This window comes from Rattus norvegicus, chromosome 5, assembly GCF_021556685.1.
Source record: "Rattus norvegicus strain SHRSP/BbbUtx chromosome 5, alternate assembly SHRSP_T2T, whole genome shotgun sequence".
Taxonomy (NCBI): domain Eukaryota; kingdom Metazoa; phylum Chordata; class Mammalia; order Rodentia; family Muridae; genus Rattus; species Rattus norvegicus.
This window is the reverse complement of record NC_141538.1, coordinates 166522862-166544804: the sequence shown is the minus strand read 5'-3', so window position 1 is coordinate 166544804 and position 21943 is coordinate 166522862. Positions and strand designations below refer to the sequence as shown.

General features: G+C 50.8%; 1 protein-coding gene across 4 annotated transcripts in view; it reads left to right on the top strand.

Moving 5' to 3' along the window:
- Positions 1–21943, top strand: part of H6pd (hexose-6-phosphate dehydrogenase (glucose 1-dehydrogenase)) — a 35571-nt gene that overhangs the window by 3003 nt on the left and 10625 nt on the right. The window contains exons 1-4 of one of the 4 annotated variants that reach the window (XM_087548524.1): positions 2425–2571; positions 4583–4717; positions 10328–10964; positions 12319–12436. In XM_087548524.1, the coding sequence (XP_087404650.1) occupies positions 10347–10964; positions 12319–12436 (736 nt within the window). In that variant the 5' untranslated portion in view covers positions 2425–2571; positions 4583–4717; positions 10328–10346. 4 annotated transcript variants of the gene reach the window in all.

Sequence of the window (21943 nt, the reverse complement as noted above, 5' to 3'; positions counted from 1 at the left end):
TCCCCTGCAAGAATAGCAAGTGTTCTTAACCACTGAGCCATCTCCCACCAGTCTTTAGCTGCATGATTTATAGAGCCTTTAGAGATCAGCTCTACGACCAAACTGCTTCCATCCACGTCCTGTGACCTCTGAGTTGTCTGACCTTCAGCCAAGGTAATTCACCTTTCGGCGTTCACCGCTGCACGAGCGGTTGATGATAGAACATGCCTCACAGAAGCACAGCAAGGACAGAAGGCTGTGTGGCTTTGTCATGCTCTGAGCCTAGCATTTGGCATATGACATCCAATGCCAGAAATAGCTCACAATACTAATATCGTCGTCATGAGCAAGAGGCAGCTGCTGGTGGGCTCCAGTGTCATGTGCTACAAGTGACCACGACGGCCTTTTGATTCCACGGTACCCTTCAGCCCTGGGTATCTCATGCACGAGGTTACAGCGATCCTGTGTAAACGGGATTTATTTCGTCATTAGCAGATAGTGATGGGGAGCCTGGCGAGTGCCCGGCCATGTGTGTTTTGGATGTGGGAGATACTGCAGGTAAGTAATGTACCTTTCCATGTCCAGGTTGGACTTGACTTCTCGGGAGGAGTGCGTGGCAGGCAGTAAGGGCTAAGTGTAATTATCATACAGTGTCTCGGGAAGTGTCTATCCCACTCAGGGCTGGGGATGGAGCTCACTTGGGACAGTGCTTGCCTGTCATGCTTAACACATCCAGTGCTGCCTGAAACTAAACGTGGGGACACGTGCCTGTCATCCTAGCGCTCAGGAGATAGAGGCTGGAGAGATGGCTCAGCAGTTAAAGGTACTAGCAGCTCTTGCAGAGGACCTGAGTTCGATTCCCAGCACCCACAAGGCAGCTCTCAACTGTCTATAACGCCCATTCCAGGGTGTCTGAAGCCCTCTTCTGGCCTCTGCGGGCACCGGGCATGCATGTGGCACACACAGTCACACAAAACTCACACACACACAAAGTAAAAAGTTCAAGGACATTGAAGGTCATCCTCAGCTACATTGCAAGTTTGAGGACAGCCTGGGCTATATGAGGCCTGGAAGGAAGGAAAGGAAGAAGGACCGTAGAGAGAAGTAGGTTAAGGAGGAGGCATGAGGTGGAAGTGGAAGATTTAGTATTTTGTGGAGCGGTCTTGCTGAAGTTGGTGTGGTATGTGTTATGTGAGTACCTGCAGACAAGAGAGAAGAGCCAGTACAAAGGCCCCGAGGCAGGAGGATGGGCAGAATACTACAGGAGGTCAAAGAAATGCTGGCAAGAAGCTGGAATGTGTAGACCCCTTCCTACCAACACTGAGGGTCACTCTGGCCCTGTGCTAGACTCAACTCCACAGGGGCCAAAGGAAGCTGTAGGAGGGAGGAAGGACATTCTGTAACAATCTGGACAGAAGAGATGGCGGAATAGACAACGGTAGTGAGAGACACTGTACTCCAAACCTGTATGACCCTTGTTGTGTCTGTGTGTGCACATGTGTGTGCACATGTGTGTGCACGTGTGTGTGTGCACGTGTGTGCACATGTGTGTGCACATGTGAGCTCAGAGGAGAGACACTGGAGCTGGAGCTCCCCTTCCACCCTGCGGCTCCCGTGGAGTGAGCTCAGGTCATCAGGCTCAGTGGCAGACACCTGAGCCACCCCCAAATACGATCTGAAGGTGCGCACTGGTATCTGCCAGCAGACCAGACACCTCTAAGGTGTATGGTTCGAACATGTCCGTGTTTACTGGGACCTGTGGAAACTGCATTTGAAGCAAGTTGAGAGATGTGGTGTTACATGCCTGAAATCCAAGTGCCAGGGAGGACAAGGCTGGGGCATACCAGGCTTGGGGCCAGCCTGGGCAACGTGGAGATCCCTCGTCTCAAAAACAAAGAAGCATGAACCTGAAGGGAAGGGGAGGGGAGGGTGGGAGAGCAAGGAGGGAGTGGTTTGGATTTGTGTTTAATAAACCAGTTGGATTTAGATGTGGTTAAGCCCAGTCAGCCTTCAACTGATGTGATCAGAGGATCAGAGAATGAGTTGATCGTCTACCCTGGAGGCGGAAGGGGAAAAGTCCAAACTGGAAATACCGGCTTAGCCACACAGATAGCAACTGGCTGGTCAGTGCTGAACAGCTTCGATGTAGGAGGTGGGGGCTGGGGCTGGGGAACTTGAGTTATGATCTTTTCCAATGTCTGCGTTGTACATGTTGCCCTAATTAGTTAGCAATACCAGGTGCAGCAAAACATGATCCTGTGTTAAGGAAACAATAAGTTCTGAGTGCATGCTGACCTTTGTTCTTGACAGAATTTGGTTGGTTACTCATTTATGTAACTTGGCTTTAGCAATGGTGGTGTTTAACAACCAGCTGGGAAAAATACCCGGATCTTTTGCAATCAAACATTGCAGAAAGGTACAAAGGGGCTTGGAGGTCTCCTCTGTGCTTCCCGATGCCTTCAGAGGAGGCCAGGGAAAGGGCTCTGTGAACTTAGGGGAGAGCTTCATCTGCAAGCTCCCAGATTGGCCTTGGGGAGACCAAACGCAGATCACAGTTGAGTGACACACGGGTTGTGTTCTTGGCCTACACTGGTAAGTTTGGCATTTGAGCCCCGGAACTGGAAGGGACCCTTGGCTGATAAGGATGATTTTGTAAATTCTTTCATCTGAATTCTTGTTTCTTTCCCCATCCTTTTTTTTTTTCTTTTTCTTTCTTTTTTTTTTTTTTTTTCAGAGCTGGGGACCGAACCCAGGGCCTTGCGGTTGCTAGGCAAGCGCTCTACCACTGAGCTAAATCCCCAACCCCCCCCATCCTTTTTTTAAAAAATTAGATATATTTCTTTATTTACATTTCAAATGTTATTCCCTTTCCCGGTTTCCTGTCCACAAGCCAACCCCCCCATCCTTTTAAAATTAGTATTTATTTTTATTTAAGTACACTGGTGTTTTGCCTACGTATATGTCTGTGTGAGGGTGTCGGATCCCCTGGAACTGGAGTTAGGGACAGTCCTGACCTGCCATGTGGTTGCTGGGAATCGAACCCAGGGCTCTCTGGAAGAGCAGCCAGTGCTCTTAACCACAGAGCCATCTCTCCAGCCCCCCAAATTATTTTAAAAAGTCCAGATTCTGAGGCTGCGATTGGGGGCATCCCTCTTCCAGCCCCACCCGTAGGAAGCAGCTTTGTCAATGGGGGTGCAGGTAATGGCCCCTAATCTTCTTCCTCAGTTCATCTTCCCACCCATATCTTGTGGGCATAGAGGCTGGTAACCAGCAGGCACCAGCCCTGCCTCTCCATGCTGTTGGTCTCGGCAGGGACAGCCTTGGGGTGGCTGGCCATGCCCCCCTTTCCTGTGAGTGTGAAAGGAAAATAGAGCTGGACACTGACCCTGCTCACAGGGCTGGCCAAATCAGTCTTTCCCCTTCTGGAAAGTTAGCAGGGCCCTTGTCTGATGGGCGAGTCTCTCCCGGATGACCTGTCTTATGGGGTGGGAGAGCCAAGGGTGTTAGAATAAGATCCCTGTGTGCATGCACACATGAGCCTGTCGGAGCAATGTATTGTCACCCAGAGAAACCCACCCTCCTTCCTGCTTTCCCTGCTTGCTGACTCCCACCTCCTCTATGTGTGTACACATGTCTGTCTACATGTGTACCATGTGCATGCTTAGTGTAGGCTTCCCCTGGAACTGGAGTTTTGGATGGTTGTGAGCCAGCATGTGGGTGCTGGGAATGGGTCCTCTGCAAGAGGGAAAAATACACACACAGACAGACAGACAGACAGACAGACAGACAGACACACACACACACACACACACACACACACACACACACACTCTAAACTGCTGAGTCATCTCTCTGGCCCCCAACCTCCCCCATTCCTGCTTTTCTTTCTTTTGATTTGGGGTTGCTACGTGGCCCAGGCTAACCACACACACACACACACACACACACACACACACACACACACACACACTCTAAACTGCTGAGTCATCTCTCTAGGTCCCCCCCCCCCCATTCCTGCTTTTCTTTGTTTTGATTTGAGGTTGCTACATGGCCCAGGCTAATCTTGAACTCACAGTTCTCCTGACTCCTAAAGGCTGAGATTGTAGGCTTGAGTTATCATGTCCTGTTCTAGCTGTTTCGTGAATGTGAGTTGTTATATACGAAACTGTGTCTTCCACAGTCTTCTTTTGTTGTTGTTGTTGTTATTGTTGTTATTTTGGTTTTCGAGACAGAATTTCTGTGTGCATCCCTGGCTGTCCTGGTCTCACTCTGGAGACCAGGGTGTAGACTTGTCTCTATAGTTCTTGGTCCCGTAACCCCACTACTGTGGCCTGTGTCCCCGCTAGCACTTCAGTGCTTATATAGATAGGTGGTGGCATCTCCTTGATAGTAGAGTGGGGACCTCCCTTGAAATGTGTGGGACCAAGGACCAGAAAATAACCCGGGCACAGTTAGTCCATTACCAAGATCAGGAAACCACGGCCTTGGCAGTTTAAATGCCTTGTTCAAGGCTGTGTGGTTGTTTAGGACGAGGTCAAGAACAGGCTAAGAATGACATTTCCCGTGTCGGTGTTGATGTCACTGTCCTCTTTCCCCGCTCCAGCCTCTCAGCCTGTTAGTCATGCCTTCCCGACTGATTGCTTAATTAGACAACGAAGAAAACAAGGGAGAAGAAAGTTCCTAAGTGGGCATTTGGTTTCCTGCTTCTTGACCAACGTCCGTAGCGTGTGCATCACTGGTAGGTTTATTTCAGAGCCCCTTCCTCTCCGTGTAGAGCCCAGAGGGAGAGGGCTTGAGTAAAATCGCTCAGATCACAGCTTCTCTGTGGGGCCAGAGGTGGTACAGCCTGTGGGAGGAGAGCCAGAGCGGAGCCCCCAGATCTCACTGTCCACATCTTGGGAGGCTGAGATGGCTTGCGAAGTTGGTGATAGACTTTGTTCTCCAGGGCAGGGTCAGCTCTGTAGCCCAGAGGTAAGGGGACTGACTGGTCTAGGTTTCCTCTCAGTAAAGGCATTGGGCCGCCCTAAAGCAGGGAGTCTCTCTATCTTTCATTTTCTTCCTTGCTTGCTTCCTTCCTTTTTTTTCTTTTCTTCCCCCTTTTTTCTTTTTTCCTTTTTTCTCTTTTTTTCCAAGACAGATCTTCAAACTACTTGTATTGCAGGCTGGCTTGGTTTCTGACCTCCCTGACTTCACCTCCCAGGTGCTGGCTTAGCGACTGTACATCATGATACCTGGACTGTTCAAGTAATCTAATTAGTTAACATCTGTCTAGCGTTCATGTTTTAACTTTGTCATTTCATTTCGTGCGTGTTATGTGTGTGCCCACCATTCAGTTGCCACAGTGTGCATGTGTAGGTCAGAGGACAAACCCTGGGAGTCGGGCTTCTCCTTCTATCACATCAACCCAGGGACTGAACTCGGGTCATCATGGTTCTTGGTATCAAGTACCCACTGAACCAACTCATTCACCTGGGGGAGGGGAGGGGAAGTGCAGAGGGAGGAGAAGGAGGGTAGGAGAAGAGAGAAAGAGGGTGGGCAGAATGTGCAGAGTGGGGACAAAGAGACGGTGGGAGGGAGAGTGCATTTTCTTATCTGTTTTTGGTTTGAGAGACAGAGTCTTACTGTGTAGCCCAGGCTAGGCTGAACTTTCAGTAATCCCCCTGTCTGAGCTTCTGCCTGCCGGGATGTCAGGCGTGTGCTGTCCTATGTGGTTAGTAGGGTTTTTTTTTTTTTTTTTTTTGGTTCTTTTTTTTTTTGGAGCTGGGGACCGAACCCAGGGCCTTGCGCTTCCTAGGTAAGCACTCTACCACTGAGCTAAATCCCCAGCCCCTAGGGTTTGTTTTGTTTCCTTTAGCCAGGTCTCAAACCTCATCTGTTTGTCTTTGCAGCCCTCCCCTCCTCAGCTGGCAGAGTCAGCACGGCTGTTTCTAATGTAGCCCTAGAGTTTGGCTGGGGCCTCGCTCATGCTAGATAAGCACTCCACCGTGGGTTGGAATTTCCATCCTCATTTTGAGACAGGGTCTCTCTGCACGGACCTCTGCTTGTGGCTCAAGCTGGCCTTGAACTTGTGACCCTCCTGCCTCAGCCTCCCAAGTCCTGGGATCGCAGGCGCAAGCCTCCGTGCGTGGCTTCAGCAGTGGTCTGTAGATTCAGTAGCTTCCTGTACTAGGAGTGCTGGCCCAGTGCTTGGGCGGAGGGCGAGTGTGGTAACTTGGGCTCTATGGCTTCGTGATCCATTCCTCCTGGTCGCCTCCTCAGCTGTATGATGAGAATCACGCCAGAACCAGTGGTGAGAGGTACAGCTCCGTCCCCCAGGTCATGCCCACTGCCACAGTCAACTCGGGGTTTCTCATCCGAAGCCATTGCTGATAAGGAGATGGGTGAACTAAAGCATCTGAGGACCGGCTCAAGCAGGACTGCGCTGACTTGGTGATGAGAGTGGAGGGCCAGGCCTGCGATATTTTTTATTTTTTTGCTTTTATTTGTTTTTTTCATTTTTTTCCTTTTTGAGTGTTTCCTGTGCACAGTGTGCATGCTCGGTGTCTGTGGAGGCCAGAGGAAGGCATTGGACCTACCCCCCACCTCCGGGACTGGAGTTACAAACAGTTGTGAACTGCCATGTGGGTGCTGGGAATCTAACTCTGAGAGCAACTAGGATGTTTAGCCGCTGAGCCGTTCTCTTGCCCCAGGCATGTACGCTTTGATGCTGGCCTCCTATGTGCTCAGTGTTCTGGAACCTTGCTGGCTACTCAAATCCGCTCCTCGGACCCAGGCATCATCAGCTCCTGAGGCCTCCCCATCACCTTCTCCATCACAATCTGCCTTTTAAAACAGTTCCCCAGGAAACTCGAACACAGTGTGCTTCAAGCTATGCTGTTAAGGTTAAGAAAACAGGATCATGGGGCTGGGGATTTAGCTCAGTGGTAGAGCGCTTACCTAGGAAGCGCAAGGCCCTGGGTTCGGTCCCCAGCTCCGAAAAAAAGAACCAAAAAAAAAAAAAAAAAAAAAAAAAAAGAAAACAGGATCATCCTAAAAAAACAAGAAACGCGTATACCACCCGTGGAGGAGTAGCCACGCAGGTGTTTAGTGATCGCACTGTACACAGCTCTGTTGAGATAGCCAATGTTGCGTGCTTCAGGAGCTCTGGGAATATGAGAGAGGAGACTGTTTGACTTGGGCACTATGTCCGGAACACACGCGCTGTCCGAGGGAAAGTGTTAAATAGAGGGCCAGAAGGCAGTATGGGCCGGGTGATATCCATCCTCCTTGTCCTCAGAGAGGTGGCCTTGGGCCCCCCTCCTCCTGACAGGGCTCCCCAACTTACCCCCTGTACCAGCACATCCCGAGCCCTGGCTCCCAGGACAGGATCAGGAGTTTGGAACGGTGTCCTTTGCCAGCTGGCACCACCCCCTTCTCCAGGCTGTTCTCCGGGCTTCGGATTTCTCCCGCACTGACCTTGCAGCTTCTCCTTCCCCCGGGGCAGAGGCTGCTGGCAGCCGAGAAAGAAAGGCTCAGGTGCCAAACAAGGACGGAATCGGGAAGCAGAGGAAAGTGCAGTGCCCGTGGTCCTGTGCCCATGTGTCTGTCTGTTTGTGTGTCTGTGTTTGGGAATGGGTAGAGATGCAGGGACAGCAGGTGAGGAAGGCTGGGCCCTCTCAGGTCCTTTAGATGGATGGAGATGTGTTGTGCCTCGTGGATGTGCCACAGACGGCCTGCCTTTGTCTTACTTTGGTACCCCTGGAGCCATTTTGGGGAGGGGGTCCTCAGAGAGATGAGGAAGGAAGGCTAGGACTAGGTAAAAGCAAGTGTGTGGCTCACGCCTGCGATCCCAGCACTTCAGAGGCTGAGGCAGGAGGATTGCCATGAGTGTGAGGCCAGCCCTGGGCTACAGAGTAATGCCCTGTCTCACACAATCATAACAACAGTAATCAACAGAGGCAAAGTGAAGGCCAACTGAAGAACGCTGGTGGGCTGGCCAGCTCTTTGGGGCCTTCTGTATGTCTGTCCGACGATCTCTCCGGACCCCAGTTTCCCATCTGTTCGGCCATATTTATTCTGTTCACGCTGTCTGTTTTACAAAGGGTGCTTACCCAGTTCTGTAGCTGCCCCTTTACCTTTCCATCTCCAGGCTGAACCCCATTTGGGGTTACTTCTCCGTTGCTGTGGGTCCTCCCCTCTTTACTTCCTTCTGCCCTTCCCCAAAGCCCAGGGTCCATGGAGACCCGGAGGGCTGCAGTGAGAGAGACACAGACAGCACTTGGCCCTGTGACTTCCGCCAGAACAGAGGACAACACAGTAAATACTCAGGTGCTCTTGTAACTTGGCCCAGGCTTCTTGCCTGGGAGGGCATGTTCACCTAAGGAAGGCCAGCAAGGCAAGGACCCAGCCTGTCACTCTGTCACCATGGAAGCTTCATTCCACTGCACCTCAGCTTGTGTGAAGGGGGCTGTAGTTAAGCTGGCCTGGGTGGGTCTTCAAGTGAGTGAGTGGTTTTGTGGTTGGCACATAGAAATATGACTTTTACACCACACCATCAGCTATTCTGTGACAGTAGTAAAAGACAGCAGGTACTGCCCTAAGCATCGGATAAGCACGAGGTCATTTTATGCCTGTAACAAGCCTGGGGTGGAGGTACCAGGACGGCACCATTTTATAGTAATTAGCATTAAATAATTGTCGGGTTATTAAGGAGCTGAGCTGGGATTCACACTCAGGCATAGGTCTTTTGTTTGTTTGTTTGATGGTTGTTGTTGTTTCTGTGGAGGGGGTGTTTCAGATAGGGTTTCTTTCTGGCTGTCCTGGAGCTCCTGCTCTGTAGGCGGGGCTTGAACTCAGAGCTCTGCCTGCCTCTTTCTCTGAAATGCTGGGGTCCAAGGCGTGCCCCACCACGCTGGACTTGTTTCTTGTTTTTAAAAGGATTTATTTACTTTTATTTTATTTTATGTATTTTTTTTTCGCTTGTATATATTTTGCCCTTGGGGGTGGCGGAAGAGGCCATCAGATCCAGTGGAACTGAAGTTACAGACAAGTTGTGAGCCTCCTTACGGGGGATGGGACTTCGCAAGAGCAGCCAGTGATTTAACTACTGAGCCAGCTCCCCAGTAGTTTCTTTTTCTTTTTCTTTTTCTTTTTTTTTTCTTTTTCTTTTTTTTCGGAGCTGGGGACCGAACCCAGGGCCTTGGGCTTGCCAGCCTCTACCACTGAGGCTAATCCCCAACCCCCTGCTGTTTCTTTAATGAGATAAGGCCTTGCTACTTAGTCCTTACTGGCCTTAGATTCACTCTGTAGCCAGGCTGGCCTTGAACTTGTGCTCCTACTCCTGCTTTAGCCTCCCAAGTGCTAGGATTACTGTTGTGTGCCACATAGCTTTATTTTTCTTACTGTGTTGGGAGCGGGACCCAGTACCCTTGCCCGTACTGAACAGTTTCTGGCTGAGCCACAGCCCAGCCCAGAGTCTATTCTTTTTTTATTTTTTTTTATTTTTTTAAAGATTTATTTATTTTATTTATATGTGAGTACACTGTAGTTGTCTTCACACACACCAGAAGAGAGCATCCCATTACAGATGGTTGTGAGCCACCATGGGGTTGCTGGGAATTGAACTCAGGACCTCTGGAAGCGCAGATCTGCTGAGCCGTCTATCCGGCCTCTATTCTTTTGCATTCATGTGTGTGCGCATGTGTGCGTGTGTATGTGCACATATGTGTGGAGGAGGTCAGAGGACAAATTGCAGGGTACCAGGCATTCCAGGAATATTCAGATCATTGGGTAGGGACAGGGAGGTGCGCTTTCCTCCTGAGCTACCTCGCTGCCCCTCTGTCCCCCAGGCTGGTCTTAGATGCTGTCCCGGAGCCACTGTTAGCTGTGACTTTGGCATGATGTCCAGCAGAGTGGTGGACAACTCAAGCTCCAGCAGTTGGCTGGAAGGATACCTGCCGTTCCTCCTGGGCTAGGGTTCTCCTGCTGTCCAATTAGCCTGTGCTCATGGCTGAGACTGAGCTGTGGTTGTGAAGTGGACGGCTCCTCTCTCATCACCATGGACCTCCCTGGTGATTGGTGCCATCTCCTATGCTCTGAGCCGCAGAATGCTCTGGTTCCGCTTGGCGACCTGGGACTTTCCAGGGGCACAATTCCTGCTTGCAGAGCAAGCTCCCTACATACTGTTAATGCGGAAGACAGACTGCTCAGGAGGGAGGGGAAAGCCGCGGGACTCTAACGTTTCCTTAAGAAACAAGTGACCGTTTCTTGCCAAGCAGGAAATGTTGGATGTTGTAGCCGTGTTACTTCTGCAACATAACCTCCTGAACCATGTCTGAGCCTTCCTTGTTCCTTGTCTGCTCTTTCCCAGGTGCACAGGCATTTGGAAGATGCTCGTGGCAGCCGTGTGCTTGGCCCTTCTGGGCTGCCTGCAGGCACAGGAATTCAGGGGACATGTTTCCATAATCCTACTAGGAGCAACCGGGGACCTAGCTAAAAAGTACCTGTGGCAGGGACTGTTCCAGCTATACCTGGATGAGGCTGGGAAGGGCCACAGTTTCAGCTTCCACGGGGCCGCCCTGACAGCCCCCCAGCAAGGCCAGAAGCTCATGGATAAGGCTTTGGAATCCCTCTCCTGCCCCAAGGACCTGGTACCCAGTCGCTGCGATGAACTCAAGGCTCAGTTTCTGCAGCTGAGCCAGTACCGCCAACTGAAGACAGTGGAGGACTATCAGACTCTCAACAAGGACATCGAGACCCAGGTCCAGCAGGATGGGCTCTGGGAGGCCGGCAGGGTCTTCTACTTCTCCGTGCCGCCGTTCGCCTACGCCGACATTGCCCGTAACATCAACAGCAGCTGCCGACCACACCCAGGCGCCTGGCTACGGGTTGTTTTTGAAAAACCCTTCGGCCATGACCACCTCTCAGCCCAGCAGCTGGCTTCAGAACTTGGAAGCTTTTTCCAGGAAGAGGAGATGTACCGTGTAGATCATTACCTGGGCAAGCAGGTAAGCTGCAGGGTGGGGCCTGGCACGGCGACGCTATGAGGTGCGCCACGGACTGATCCGTAGGAACTTACTGCCCAATGTAGGATTGAGCCCGAGAGGGTTAGGAACCCTCAGCCTCCGTGGTCTTCCCGAAGGAAGACAGGAAAGGTGGAAGTTGGGGAAACAGAGGGAGAGGTGGGCATGACCAGCCTCTATATCCTTGTGTGGGCTTCCCAGGGAGGGCATGCATTTCGGTTCCCCCATGTTGACCTCCCTTCTCCACAGAAGTGGTCCAGGGACTCTGACGCCTGGATCTGGCTTTCGTTTAGGAATGCTGTGGAAATTGGAATTAGCTTTTTAAATCCCTCACCCGTCTCTGCCTTTTTAAAATAGAGATATTTTTCATTTTGAATTCTGCCTTGAGGCAAAAGGCTGATAACAGTGGAGAACAGAATAAGGGAAGCAGGGCCCCAGGTCCAAGTGTTCCACTAAAGCCTAGGAAACGGGACTTAGGAATAACTCCTGGAAGATACAGGTCAAGGCCGTTTCCCTCTGCACAGGCCTCAGGGCTGTGCACCCTGGGCTCATCAAACCAGCACCCACAGCAAAGCACACTGTGCTCCTTGGTACCCAGACTGCTGGGCTGAGCCTCGTACTGGGCAGGTAGTTGACTACCTGGACAGGTGTCTCTCTTTCCATCCAGCCCTTTGTGTTTGTCATGGTTATCGTCTCAAGACGAGGACCAGCCTTGCTAAGGGTTCATTGGCCTGGAAATAAAAGGAAGCAATATTAAAGGTGTACAGTTTGAAGTTTTTCATGCTACAATTTTGTCACTAAATTTTCTTATTAAAAGTCGATAGTCTGGGACCAGAGAGATGGCTCAGTGGTTAAGAGCACTGACTGCTCTTCCAGAGGTCCTGAGTTCAAACCCCAGCAACCACATGGTGGCTCACGACCATCTGTAATGGGATCTGACGCCCTCTTCTGGTGTGTGTGAAGACAGCTACAGTGTACCTATATATAATAAATAAATCTTTTTTTTTTTTAAAAAGGTTGATAGTCTGAAAAGATAGGGATCTTTTTTCTCTTTCCTGTGGGGCGTTTGTTTGTTTGTTTTGTTTCATTGTACTGCTGATCAAACCCAGGGTCTCACACATGTGAGGCAAGCACTATACCCGGAGCCATAGGCACAGGAAAATAGCGAATTTAAAACATGTCCTTTCTGGGCCAGAAACTGTTTAGACTAGGCTATCTCCACTGAGTCTAGGAATCATTGTCCACAGAGTGCTTTCCCCTTTAAGTGGAGAGGTCTGGAGCTTGAGGGCTCTTCCTTCACCCCAAAGAACCTGGGATAACCAGTCTTCCTCCCCGACAGGCGGTGGCTCAGATCCTGCCCTTCCGAGATCAGAACCGCAAGGCCTTGGATGGCCTCTGGAACAGGCACCATGTGGAGCGGGTGGAAATCATCTTGAAGGAGACCGTGGATGCAGGAGGTGTGTGAGTTCTGGATCTCCTTGGCTTTGCCGGCCTGGTGTTTGGTGACACTCCAAACCCTGCAGTCTGGAGTATGAGCCAGGTCTTTGCACCATGGCCAGCTCAGCTTGGAGGGAGGGTTTCTGTTAGTGTGTAACCTCCTTCCCGGTCTCCCTACTGCATGCTGCACCTTTTACCGGGTCAACCTGCAGGGTGCCTAGTGGCAAACCCCAAGTTGTCATCGACACCACGGGGGGTGGGGGTGGGGGGTTTGATCCAGTGACATGCACCTGGTGGAGACGTTTGAAACGGTTGACACATAGTGCTGGAGGTTACCCCAGGCATGTTTGTGTGTGTGTGTGTGTGTGTGTATGTGTGTGTGTGTGTGTGTGTGTGTGTGTGTATTTGAGACAGGGTCTCATATAGCTCAGCCTGGATTCAAAATTGCTACATAGCCAGGGATGACTGTGAACTTCTGATCCTCCTGCCTCCACATCCCTGGTACTAGGACTCTAGGTGAGTGCTACCACACCCAGCTAAGGTGGGTCTTATGCTAGTGTAATGGTGACCATTGCAGCTTTGTGCTTACATGGGCGATGCCCCTACCTGGGAGATGGCAGCTCTCCTATGCCTTCCTGTCTCTCAGGCATCCTTGCTCATTCTCTCAGAGGCCGTCACGGGCCACTCCCTCCTGCAGCCTGACTTCCCTTGCTCTCTGTGGCTTGTGATGGCCTGCCCCCCCCGCCCCGCTGTGATTATAGGTGCCAAGAGGGTGCCCATCTTATGAAGTAATATACACATGGTGTCAGTCCAGGGTCGGGAGGCAGTGTTGGGCTCGTCTCTGCCTCTAGCTTGGTGTCTTCATTGTGTCCCTTTTGCACCTCTGGCAGGAGTAGGTTTTTTGGGTGATGACAGATAAGGTTCCTTTCAGCTCTGGCACTCTGCTGTCTTAGTTCAAAGTGTTTAGAAGTGTGTGTGCGCGGATGTGTCCACGTGTGTCATGTGATCTCGTGGGCTAGAGGACCATCTTTGGCGTTAGCTCTTCCCTACCATGTGGCTCCCGGCTATCGACCTCAGATCGTTAGGCTTGGCGGTAACACATTTACTCAGCAAGCCAGGTTTCTGACCCCGTTATCACAATTAAAACTATCTTCTAGATTTATTTCATTGTTTTATATGTATTTTGCCTGAGAGTCTCTGTGTACCAGGTACACACCTAGTGCCCCAGGAGGTCAGGAGAGGACACTGGGTCTCCTGGGACTGGAGTTGCAGATGGTTGTGAGTAACCCTGTGGGTGCAGGGGATTGGATGCAGATATTCCGCAAGAGCAGAAAGTGCTTTTAGCCCCCGAGCCATCTCTCGGGCCCCTGTTATTACGATTTTGATCGCTACGTTCACAATATTGGCTCTTTGACCACCACTGTCATTATATAGTAATAATTTAAGAAGCTAACTGTTACTGTGTCCCCGGTGGCCATATTAGGTGGGGACAATTACTGACCTTCTCTAAAAGAATCGGTATGGTACTGTGTCCGAGGTCCTTGGCCGGAATGAAGGAGACCGCTCCTAGACCGGCAGTGTGCCTCACCTCTCACACTTGGCCCCACTGCCCAGTGCCGTCCCCACAGATGTATGCAGCTGCAGGAATCCCCAGAGGCCACCCCCTTTCTACCCTAAAGTGGGACCTGGCTAGAGCAGAGCGCTCTAGGCTTCTGGACCAGGAGTGGATGTCTGTCCTTCCTCTCCTCCACCTATACTTTATGCTTTGTGTCCCCCCACCCCAATCCCACCCCGGCGACTCTGGCTTCTCTCCTTTCTCTTGAAGTGTGTACTTAGCACTGAAGCTCTAGGCAGGGTGGTAGGGTCTCAAAGAGCAATGAGACCCAGGCTGGGGTCGGGGTGAGAAGCTGCAGTACAGAGGCCACAGGCAAACTGTGGAAGGCAGGTGTCTTTCCATCAGGAGGTACTGGACCCCTGCCTTCCAGGAGCCACACCTTGCTCCTTCTCATGGGTCTCATTCTGCCATCCATACTGGGTCTGTCCCTGCCAGGGCTGGGAGCCAGGGTCTCGGGGTTCTTCCCTGTGCTCACCATGGGGCAGTTGTCTACGGTCCTCTCTCCTCTACCGCCTGCCTCTCCTGCCGCGTCCTTCATGTATCGCACACACACCCTCTATGGATTCTTTGCAAAGTTTCCATGGAGGCTGGGACCAGGAAGACCACAGCATTTCCAAGCCTTTGGAAGCTACAGAGTGGAAGCTGATGGACAGACAGACAGGCAGGTGGACACCTGGGCAGGTGGACTTGCTGAGGCCGGCCTGTAGCAGTGAGAACACCGGTCTGAACAGGGGCTGCTACCAGGGTGGCTGTGCCCAGAGGCAGGTCAGGGGCTGACTATAAGGCTCCTGTAGCAAGTAGTTTGACTGCCTGTGCCTCCAGCATGGTGCTCTCCCATGCAGTGGGAGTACAGGCAGCCAGGTCGTGTGTGTGTGTGTGTGTGTGTGTGTGTGTGTGTGTGTGTGTGTCCATTCCAAGGACCTACATCTAGTATGATATGGGGGATATTGTGAGGGACAGTGAGAGGGCTGGTCCACTATCTGGGGTTTCTTTCATTTAAAATTATTTGTTTCATTTTGTTTTGTTTGAGACAGTGTCTCGTCATGTAGGCTAGACTGGCCTCCATCTTGCAATATAGCTCATGCTGGCCTTGAACTCACAGAAATACTCCTGCCCTGCTCCCAGACTCCCAAGTGCTGGGGTCACAGAAACAAGCTATTACTCCCTTAAAAAAAAAGATTTATTTATTTATTATATATGAGTACACTGTAGCTGTCTTCATGCACACCAGAAGAGGGCATCAGACCTCATTACAGATGGTTGTGAGCCACCATGTGGTTGCTGGGATTTGAACTCAGGACCTCTGGAAGAGCAGTCAGTGCTCTTAACCACTGAGTCATCTCTCCAGCCCTCAACCCCTTTTTCTAATGTTTGTTTTTGTTGCAGCTGCCCGTCAGGACTACTGCTCTGCTGTGGTTTGGCTCTCTGTAGTCTAGGCACTGACCCACACTAAATGGGAAATGTGCTACCAGACCCTCAATCCCAGTATGGGGGCCTCTGTCGAGGGTCATGCTGGCAACAGATTGAGCACACTGAGTGCAGGGAGAGCAAGTCTTGTTAGCATCCTGAGGAGTGCAGAGGCTCCAGGCCCAGTCCTCTCCCACCTATCTGACAAGAGCTGTAGTTCTGCCCAAGTGCCAACATCTGGGTGATGGTGGGTAAGGGCCACTCCTGATGGCCTCAGTGTGGGCCAAATGTTTCCAAGCCTGAATTCTGAGCCCTGCAGTCTGAATTTTAAGGGAGAAGACCAAGGTCACAAGCCATTCCCTGTCCCTTCCCCTCCCACATCCCATGCACACCCTACTTCTACCTATGGAGTGCCCTGCATTCTGGAAAGACAGGGCCGCTGTCATTTGCTGCCCCTGCCCCTGCTTTGTGGCAGCCATGGGAAAGGGACTTCTGAACTGCAAGGTCGTTGGGTTCTTTCTCTCCCACCCCCATCCACCTGGGTGGCAGCGGTTTCTCCAGCTCCCTCCCCTCCACGGCTTCTGCCGCAGTCTTTGGCTCAGTGGAGCCTGCTGCAGAGGCTGCGGCAGAGGCCGGGGGCACACTGGAGGAGGAGGGAAGAGGCTATCCTTCAGGCCAACAACCCTGCAGTGTCTGACTGGGCTCTCCCACGGGAGACCCTAGGTCCCTCAGTGGGGTCTTCAGACACAGCAGGATGGTCTAAAGAAGTGACCTTGGCCACTCACGTGCTGCATTGAAGCAATTTGTCCAAATGGCTGTGCAGAGGAACCTTTAACTCCTCTAATAGGTCTCTAATGACAGAGGTTTACCAGTCGGTGACTGTATTCCTCAGCCTCTCCATGCCCAGGCTTTCTGGAGGTAGCCTCCCTCACTATGTTGTGCTCAGGGCCCGTTCTCTCCCCCCCCCCCAGTTCAGTTTCCCTCTGCACAGAAAGCTGTTTGGAAAGTGGGAGTAGGGGAGTGGGGGGCACTCCCGAGGCTGCCCCTGCTCAGCGAGTGTTGCTATCCCGCTATCCCGCTATCCCGCTATCCCGCTATCCCGGAACTGGGGAAAGGCGTGTGGTACATGTTCTCCCCTGGGGGTTAGGATAGCTGCCCAGTGCCTCTCACCAAGGGACCCAACAGCCAGGCTCCTCCCAGGTAACACCAGCTGTCCTGCCTCCCTTCTGCCTATGTGACATAAGGTGCTGGGCACTTGCTCAGCAGAGCAGTGTCCCTTCCAAGCCATCTGCTGTGCTGTCTGCAGGTTGAGCTGCGGTAGCTGCAGCTCCATGCCCAGAGCCTGGGATGGGGTGGGGGTGGGGTGGAGTAGGTGGAGAGGAAGGGAGGGAGGGAGGGGCGAAGGGGGAGAGGGGAGAGCAAGCGCTCCCCAGCAGTCAGTTTCCCTCCTCAGTTCTCACCTTCTTTATTTATTTATTTATTTATTTATTTATTTATTTATTTATTTATTTTTTTGGTTCTTTTTTTTCCGGAGCTGGGGACCGAACCCAGGGCCTTGCGCTTCCTAGGCAAGCGCTCTACCACTGAGCTAAATCCCCAACCCCACCTTCCTTATTTTTAGTGATCCCAGAAGACACTGATAGGAACTGCAGCTAACTTTTGGCTGTTTTCTCCTTTTTGTTTTGTTAAAATATCTATTTTTTTTTTTTCTTCCGGGGCAATCCAACTCTCCTACAGCACAGAAGCACAGGAGGCAGTTACTGGTTTAGGACAGGAGATGTGTCCCTTGGTTCAAGCTGTAACGTGTAAAAGCTGCCCTAGCCGTTCTCTGGGTGATTTTCTGTGTTAAATTAGATAATGTCAGTGGTAGTACTCGACAAATAGAGATTTGCTCCAAGTTCACAAGGAGAGGACGATCCTAAAATGCCTGTTCCAACCAATGTTGGCTTAGTGTGTGGTCTGTAATTGGTCTATAATACTCTTCCTCCTTTCTTAAACCTCCCATCCATACCTCCATATATTGACAATCTGCATAATATATTTTTAACAGCTCTATATTTTTGTTCAGTTCTATTTATATCACAGAATATGCAGTATAAATTCTATAACTAGGCATTTTGGCTGTTTCTAGTTTTTGCTATTTTAAATAGTACTTTCTGAATCTATTTTTGAGATCAATTCCATATTCTGTAAAAATTTATCATTTAAAGTTCGTGACTCAGTGTGTTTAGGGCTTTTGTTCAGCCACCCTTCTAGAACGTTCACGATCATTAACTTTACCCCCTCTTGTATATTTCTACAGTGGAGCCACTGGGTCAAAGATGACAAGCAGTTTCAAGCTGTCTTCTGTCCCTTAGATGAACAGGACAGCAGAAGGCAAAACCATGGTCCACACTGGACTCGCCACCGTCCACCCTGGACTGGCACAGCTAGGAGTTGAGTTCAGGGGTCTTTCTTCTAGTTGGCCAAATTGCTTGCACTTCTTTCTACAGTCTGAATTTTAGCTTGCAACCTTTAACCTAGAAAAGGATGTGCCAAGCCAGTAGAGATATCCTCTAGGAAAAACAAATCAGTTCTGACAGCTGACAGTGTGCCTAACTAAGTCTGCACACTGAGTACACCGAGTACACACGCCTGGCAGTCCACTCTGCCTCTCAGCCTCTGATCCCGCCCATTCTGCCTCTCAGCCTCTGATCCCGCCCACTCTGCCGCCCAGCCTCTGATCCCGCCCACTCTGCTTCTCAGCCTCTGATCCCGCCCACTCTGCCGCCCAGCCTCTGATCCCGCCCACTCTGCTTCTCAGCCTCAGATCCCGCCCACTCTGCCTCTCAGCCTCTGATCCCGCCCACTCTGCCGCCCAGCCTCTGATCCCGCCCACTCTGCTTCTCAGCCTCTGATCCCGCCCACTCTGCCGCCCAGCCTCTGATCCCGCCCACTCTGCCGCCCAGCCTCTGAGCCCTGTGCACAGCCTCTTTCTCCTTTTCTTGTGGCCCAGGCTACAGCCCTGGTTCTTCATAGGCCAAGTTGGGAGCAAAGCCCATAAATCCACGGGCTGTGCTATAAATACAAGCACACTCCCAGAGCTTGAAATGAAGGCATAAAGGAAGCACTCCTCTAGTCAGCAGGTAGTAACCCCCAGGCATGCAATCTCGCCAGAACGAAGGAGTGGGAGGATAAAAATAGGAAGAGGCCACTCGGGAATTTAGGAAATTAATGAATAGTAAGCAGATAGCGGGCTTTTAAGGACTCTGGTGCCCTCTCTCCATCAAAAATTCATCTGTTCTTAAAGCTGTAACTGTCCTCTCTTTGCTTAAATCTGCTCTAATCCGTTGATTTTTATCAAGTATGGGTTTTCACGGTTGAGTATCCCTGAAGCTGAGATTGCTGTCCAGGGTACCAGGCTGAGCCAGCAACCAGCTTCTTCCTGAAGTTATAATTAGCCATGTTCGAATTTCGGGCTTCACCACACCTTGTGCCTCCAGTGACCTTTAGGGGACTCCACCACAGGTTCCCATGAGTACTCCTCCGAGTCAGAGATTTCAAATGGACACCATCAAGGTGTCCTCACACCCTCCTGATGAAATGTCAGCTGCTCTTAGAAACAATTATTTGTTTTTATTTTAAGTGTATGGGTGCCTTGCTTGAGCGTATGTCTGCCGCCCAGGGGAGTCAGAAAATGTGTTTCACCCCCTGGAACTGGAGTTACGGATGGTTGTGAGCCACCATGTGAGTGTTGGGAACTCAACCCTGGTCCTCCCTTCAAGGGCAACAAGTGCTGAGCCATCGTCAGCTCCCCTATATCTAATATTAATATATAATGACTTAATAGTGATAATTGATTAATATTATCATTATTAATGATAATTAATATGTTGATAATATATGACTTTTTTCCTAGACAGATTCTCACTATGTGGCTCTGACTGACCTGAGACTTTCACTGTAGACCAGGCTGGCCTTGAACTCACAGAGATCTGCCTGCCTCTGCCTCCCAAGTGCTGGGATTAAAGGCCTGTACCACCATGGCCAGCTCTACTTCAGTCTTAACTGTGCTGCATGTGTGTTTGTACATGTGAGGCAGTATCAATATGGTCAGATGAGGGCTTCAGATCCCCTGGAGCTGCAGTCGCAGGTAGTTGAGGGTTCGGGAACTGAACTTGGATCTTCTGGAAGAGTGGCAAGTACTCTTAACCACTGACCCATCTCCCCAGCGCCCCCTCACCTCCCCAGCTGCCTTTTTAAATTTCCTTATTTCCAGAGAGCCCCCATGTCTGTCCAGCAAGGCAGTTAGGTTCTGAAGACTTAGGACGCCTGCTCAGAACAGACGTGCTCAGCTGCATAAGTCTGAGCTGGGATCGCCCCTCATTTATATGTTTGGGTTAAATACTAACTAAATTCCTGGTAAAACAATGGTTAGGAAACACATGCAAGGTAAATAGCTATGCAATAAGAAATACAAACAGTTTTTATTTAAAATTGTATTTTCCCCTCCTGGGAAAGAGGCCAAAGTCTCAAGCTTGATAAATACACATTCTATCAGTAACCCCACCAGAGCTCTTACAAGTTCTGTTCTTCAGAAACCCTCTGTTAATTAACTAATTAATTAATTAAGTGTACATACGGGTGTGTGCATGCCACGGCACGCATGTGGAGGTCAGATGGTAACTTGGGGGGAACCGGTTCCTCTCTCCATCATATGGGACCTGTGGACTGAACACAAGCTGTCACCATTCCCCACTGGCTTATCCCTGCAGCCTCCCACCAGGCCTGTGAAAGTGCTTTCGCATCTCCTGTGTGTGTCTCCCGGGCCTCTCTTCTATTTCCTGTCCTCTGTCATTCTCAGTTTTGAGTGTGCTGGCTTCTGCTCGTATGTCCGTGTTTCAGTAAATAATTAAAAATCCGGGCTGGAGAGATGGCTCAGCGGTTAAGAGCACCCGACTACTCTTCCAGAGGTCCTGAGTTCAATTCCCAGCAACCACATGGTGGCTCACAACCATCTGTAAAGAGATCCGATGCCCTCTTCTGGTGTCTGAAGACAGCTACAGTGTACTTATATATAATAAATGAATAAAAAAAAAATCCGTTTCGTTTATCCCGCACTGGTACCAGCACCGTAGGGCCGCATGGCATCTGCAGGATATTTTATCTCAGTCAGCAAAGCGTCTCACTCGCTAAGCTCCATCCCATCTCAGACTGCAGATGGCTACTCTCTGAGCCCGGCAGCAATCTCTCTAGCCATCTAGTTCCCAAGGCTGGTTGTTACCATGCCAGGCACACACATCCCAGTTCCATGGCGGGCTTGGTGCATCCCGCCACCACACTCTCTTGAACTCAATGAAGTCGCAACATGAAAGAACACACCACACAATAACCTCTGATCCAATTGATAAGATATAATTTGCCCATTTAGACAGCACAAAATCCCGTATACAGCCATCCCTTAAAAATAGTCATAACAACTTGTATCTGTGCACAGAGAAGAATCTTAACATCTGCCGCCATGTTCTCCTGGCTTCTCTTCCTCGCTCCTTCACTTCCTAAAACTTTTCTCCCACCCATCCTTCCTTCTTGTCCCATGACAGGCCTCATTCTATCCTGTACCTGCCTTCCCGAATAAAGCCATCAGCCTACATGTTTGTACACTTTCGTGTGCACGTCTGTATCCCGCACACGTGCGTACATATGTGTGCTTCTGGGAAGCCAGGTTTCTTTCTCAAGCGTAGTCCACAATTGTCTTGAGTTAGGGTCTCTGTGTGGGCAGCCAGCCATTCCCAGGGCTGGAGTGCTGTCCTTGGTGCTGGAGCCCAGGCGTGCGCCGGCTGTAGCCAGCTTTTGACGTGGATGCTGGGGATCTGAACGAGCATGGGCAGCGCGCTGCTGACTGAATCGTCTCCCCGCTCACAGCGAGCGCTCGACTCCCTTTACTGTTGCTGTGTGTGTCCATCTCCATAAACAATCCTCTGTCAGATCCCAGTGAGGAGCCACACGTCGTACATGAGTTTTTGTTTGCTTGGTTTTTTGTGCTGTGGTTGGAGCCCAGGGCCACGTGGTGCCAAGCTCCACCCCTCTCCACCTCTTCATCCGGCCTTCAGGTTTGCAAGCTTCAGGTTTCTTTTCTATTCCGCCTCTCCCGGCTCCTTCTAATCCCTAGCTACTCCCTGTTGAGTTGCTAACTTCAGTGATGGTTACTTAATTCTGTTCACGCTGCCAGTTTAGAGCCTCTTTCCTCTTTCTTAATGTACTTCTCTTTGTGTGTGTGTGCCCGCACTTGAGTGAGTGTATGCACATGTATGTGGTGGTACCCTCAGAGGCCAGGAGAGGGTGTCGGATGCCTGGAGCTGGGATTTCCGGCAGTTGTGAGTTGACAGATATAGGTGTGGGGAGCTGGGATCTGATCCTCTGTAGGACCAGCAAGTGCTCTCAACTCCTGACTTATCTCCTCAGCCCCCATATCCTCTCCAAATAAGTTCCTGCTTGACCAAAGCAATGCTGTCTCCCTGTGACG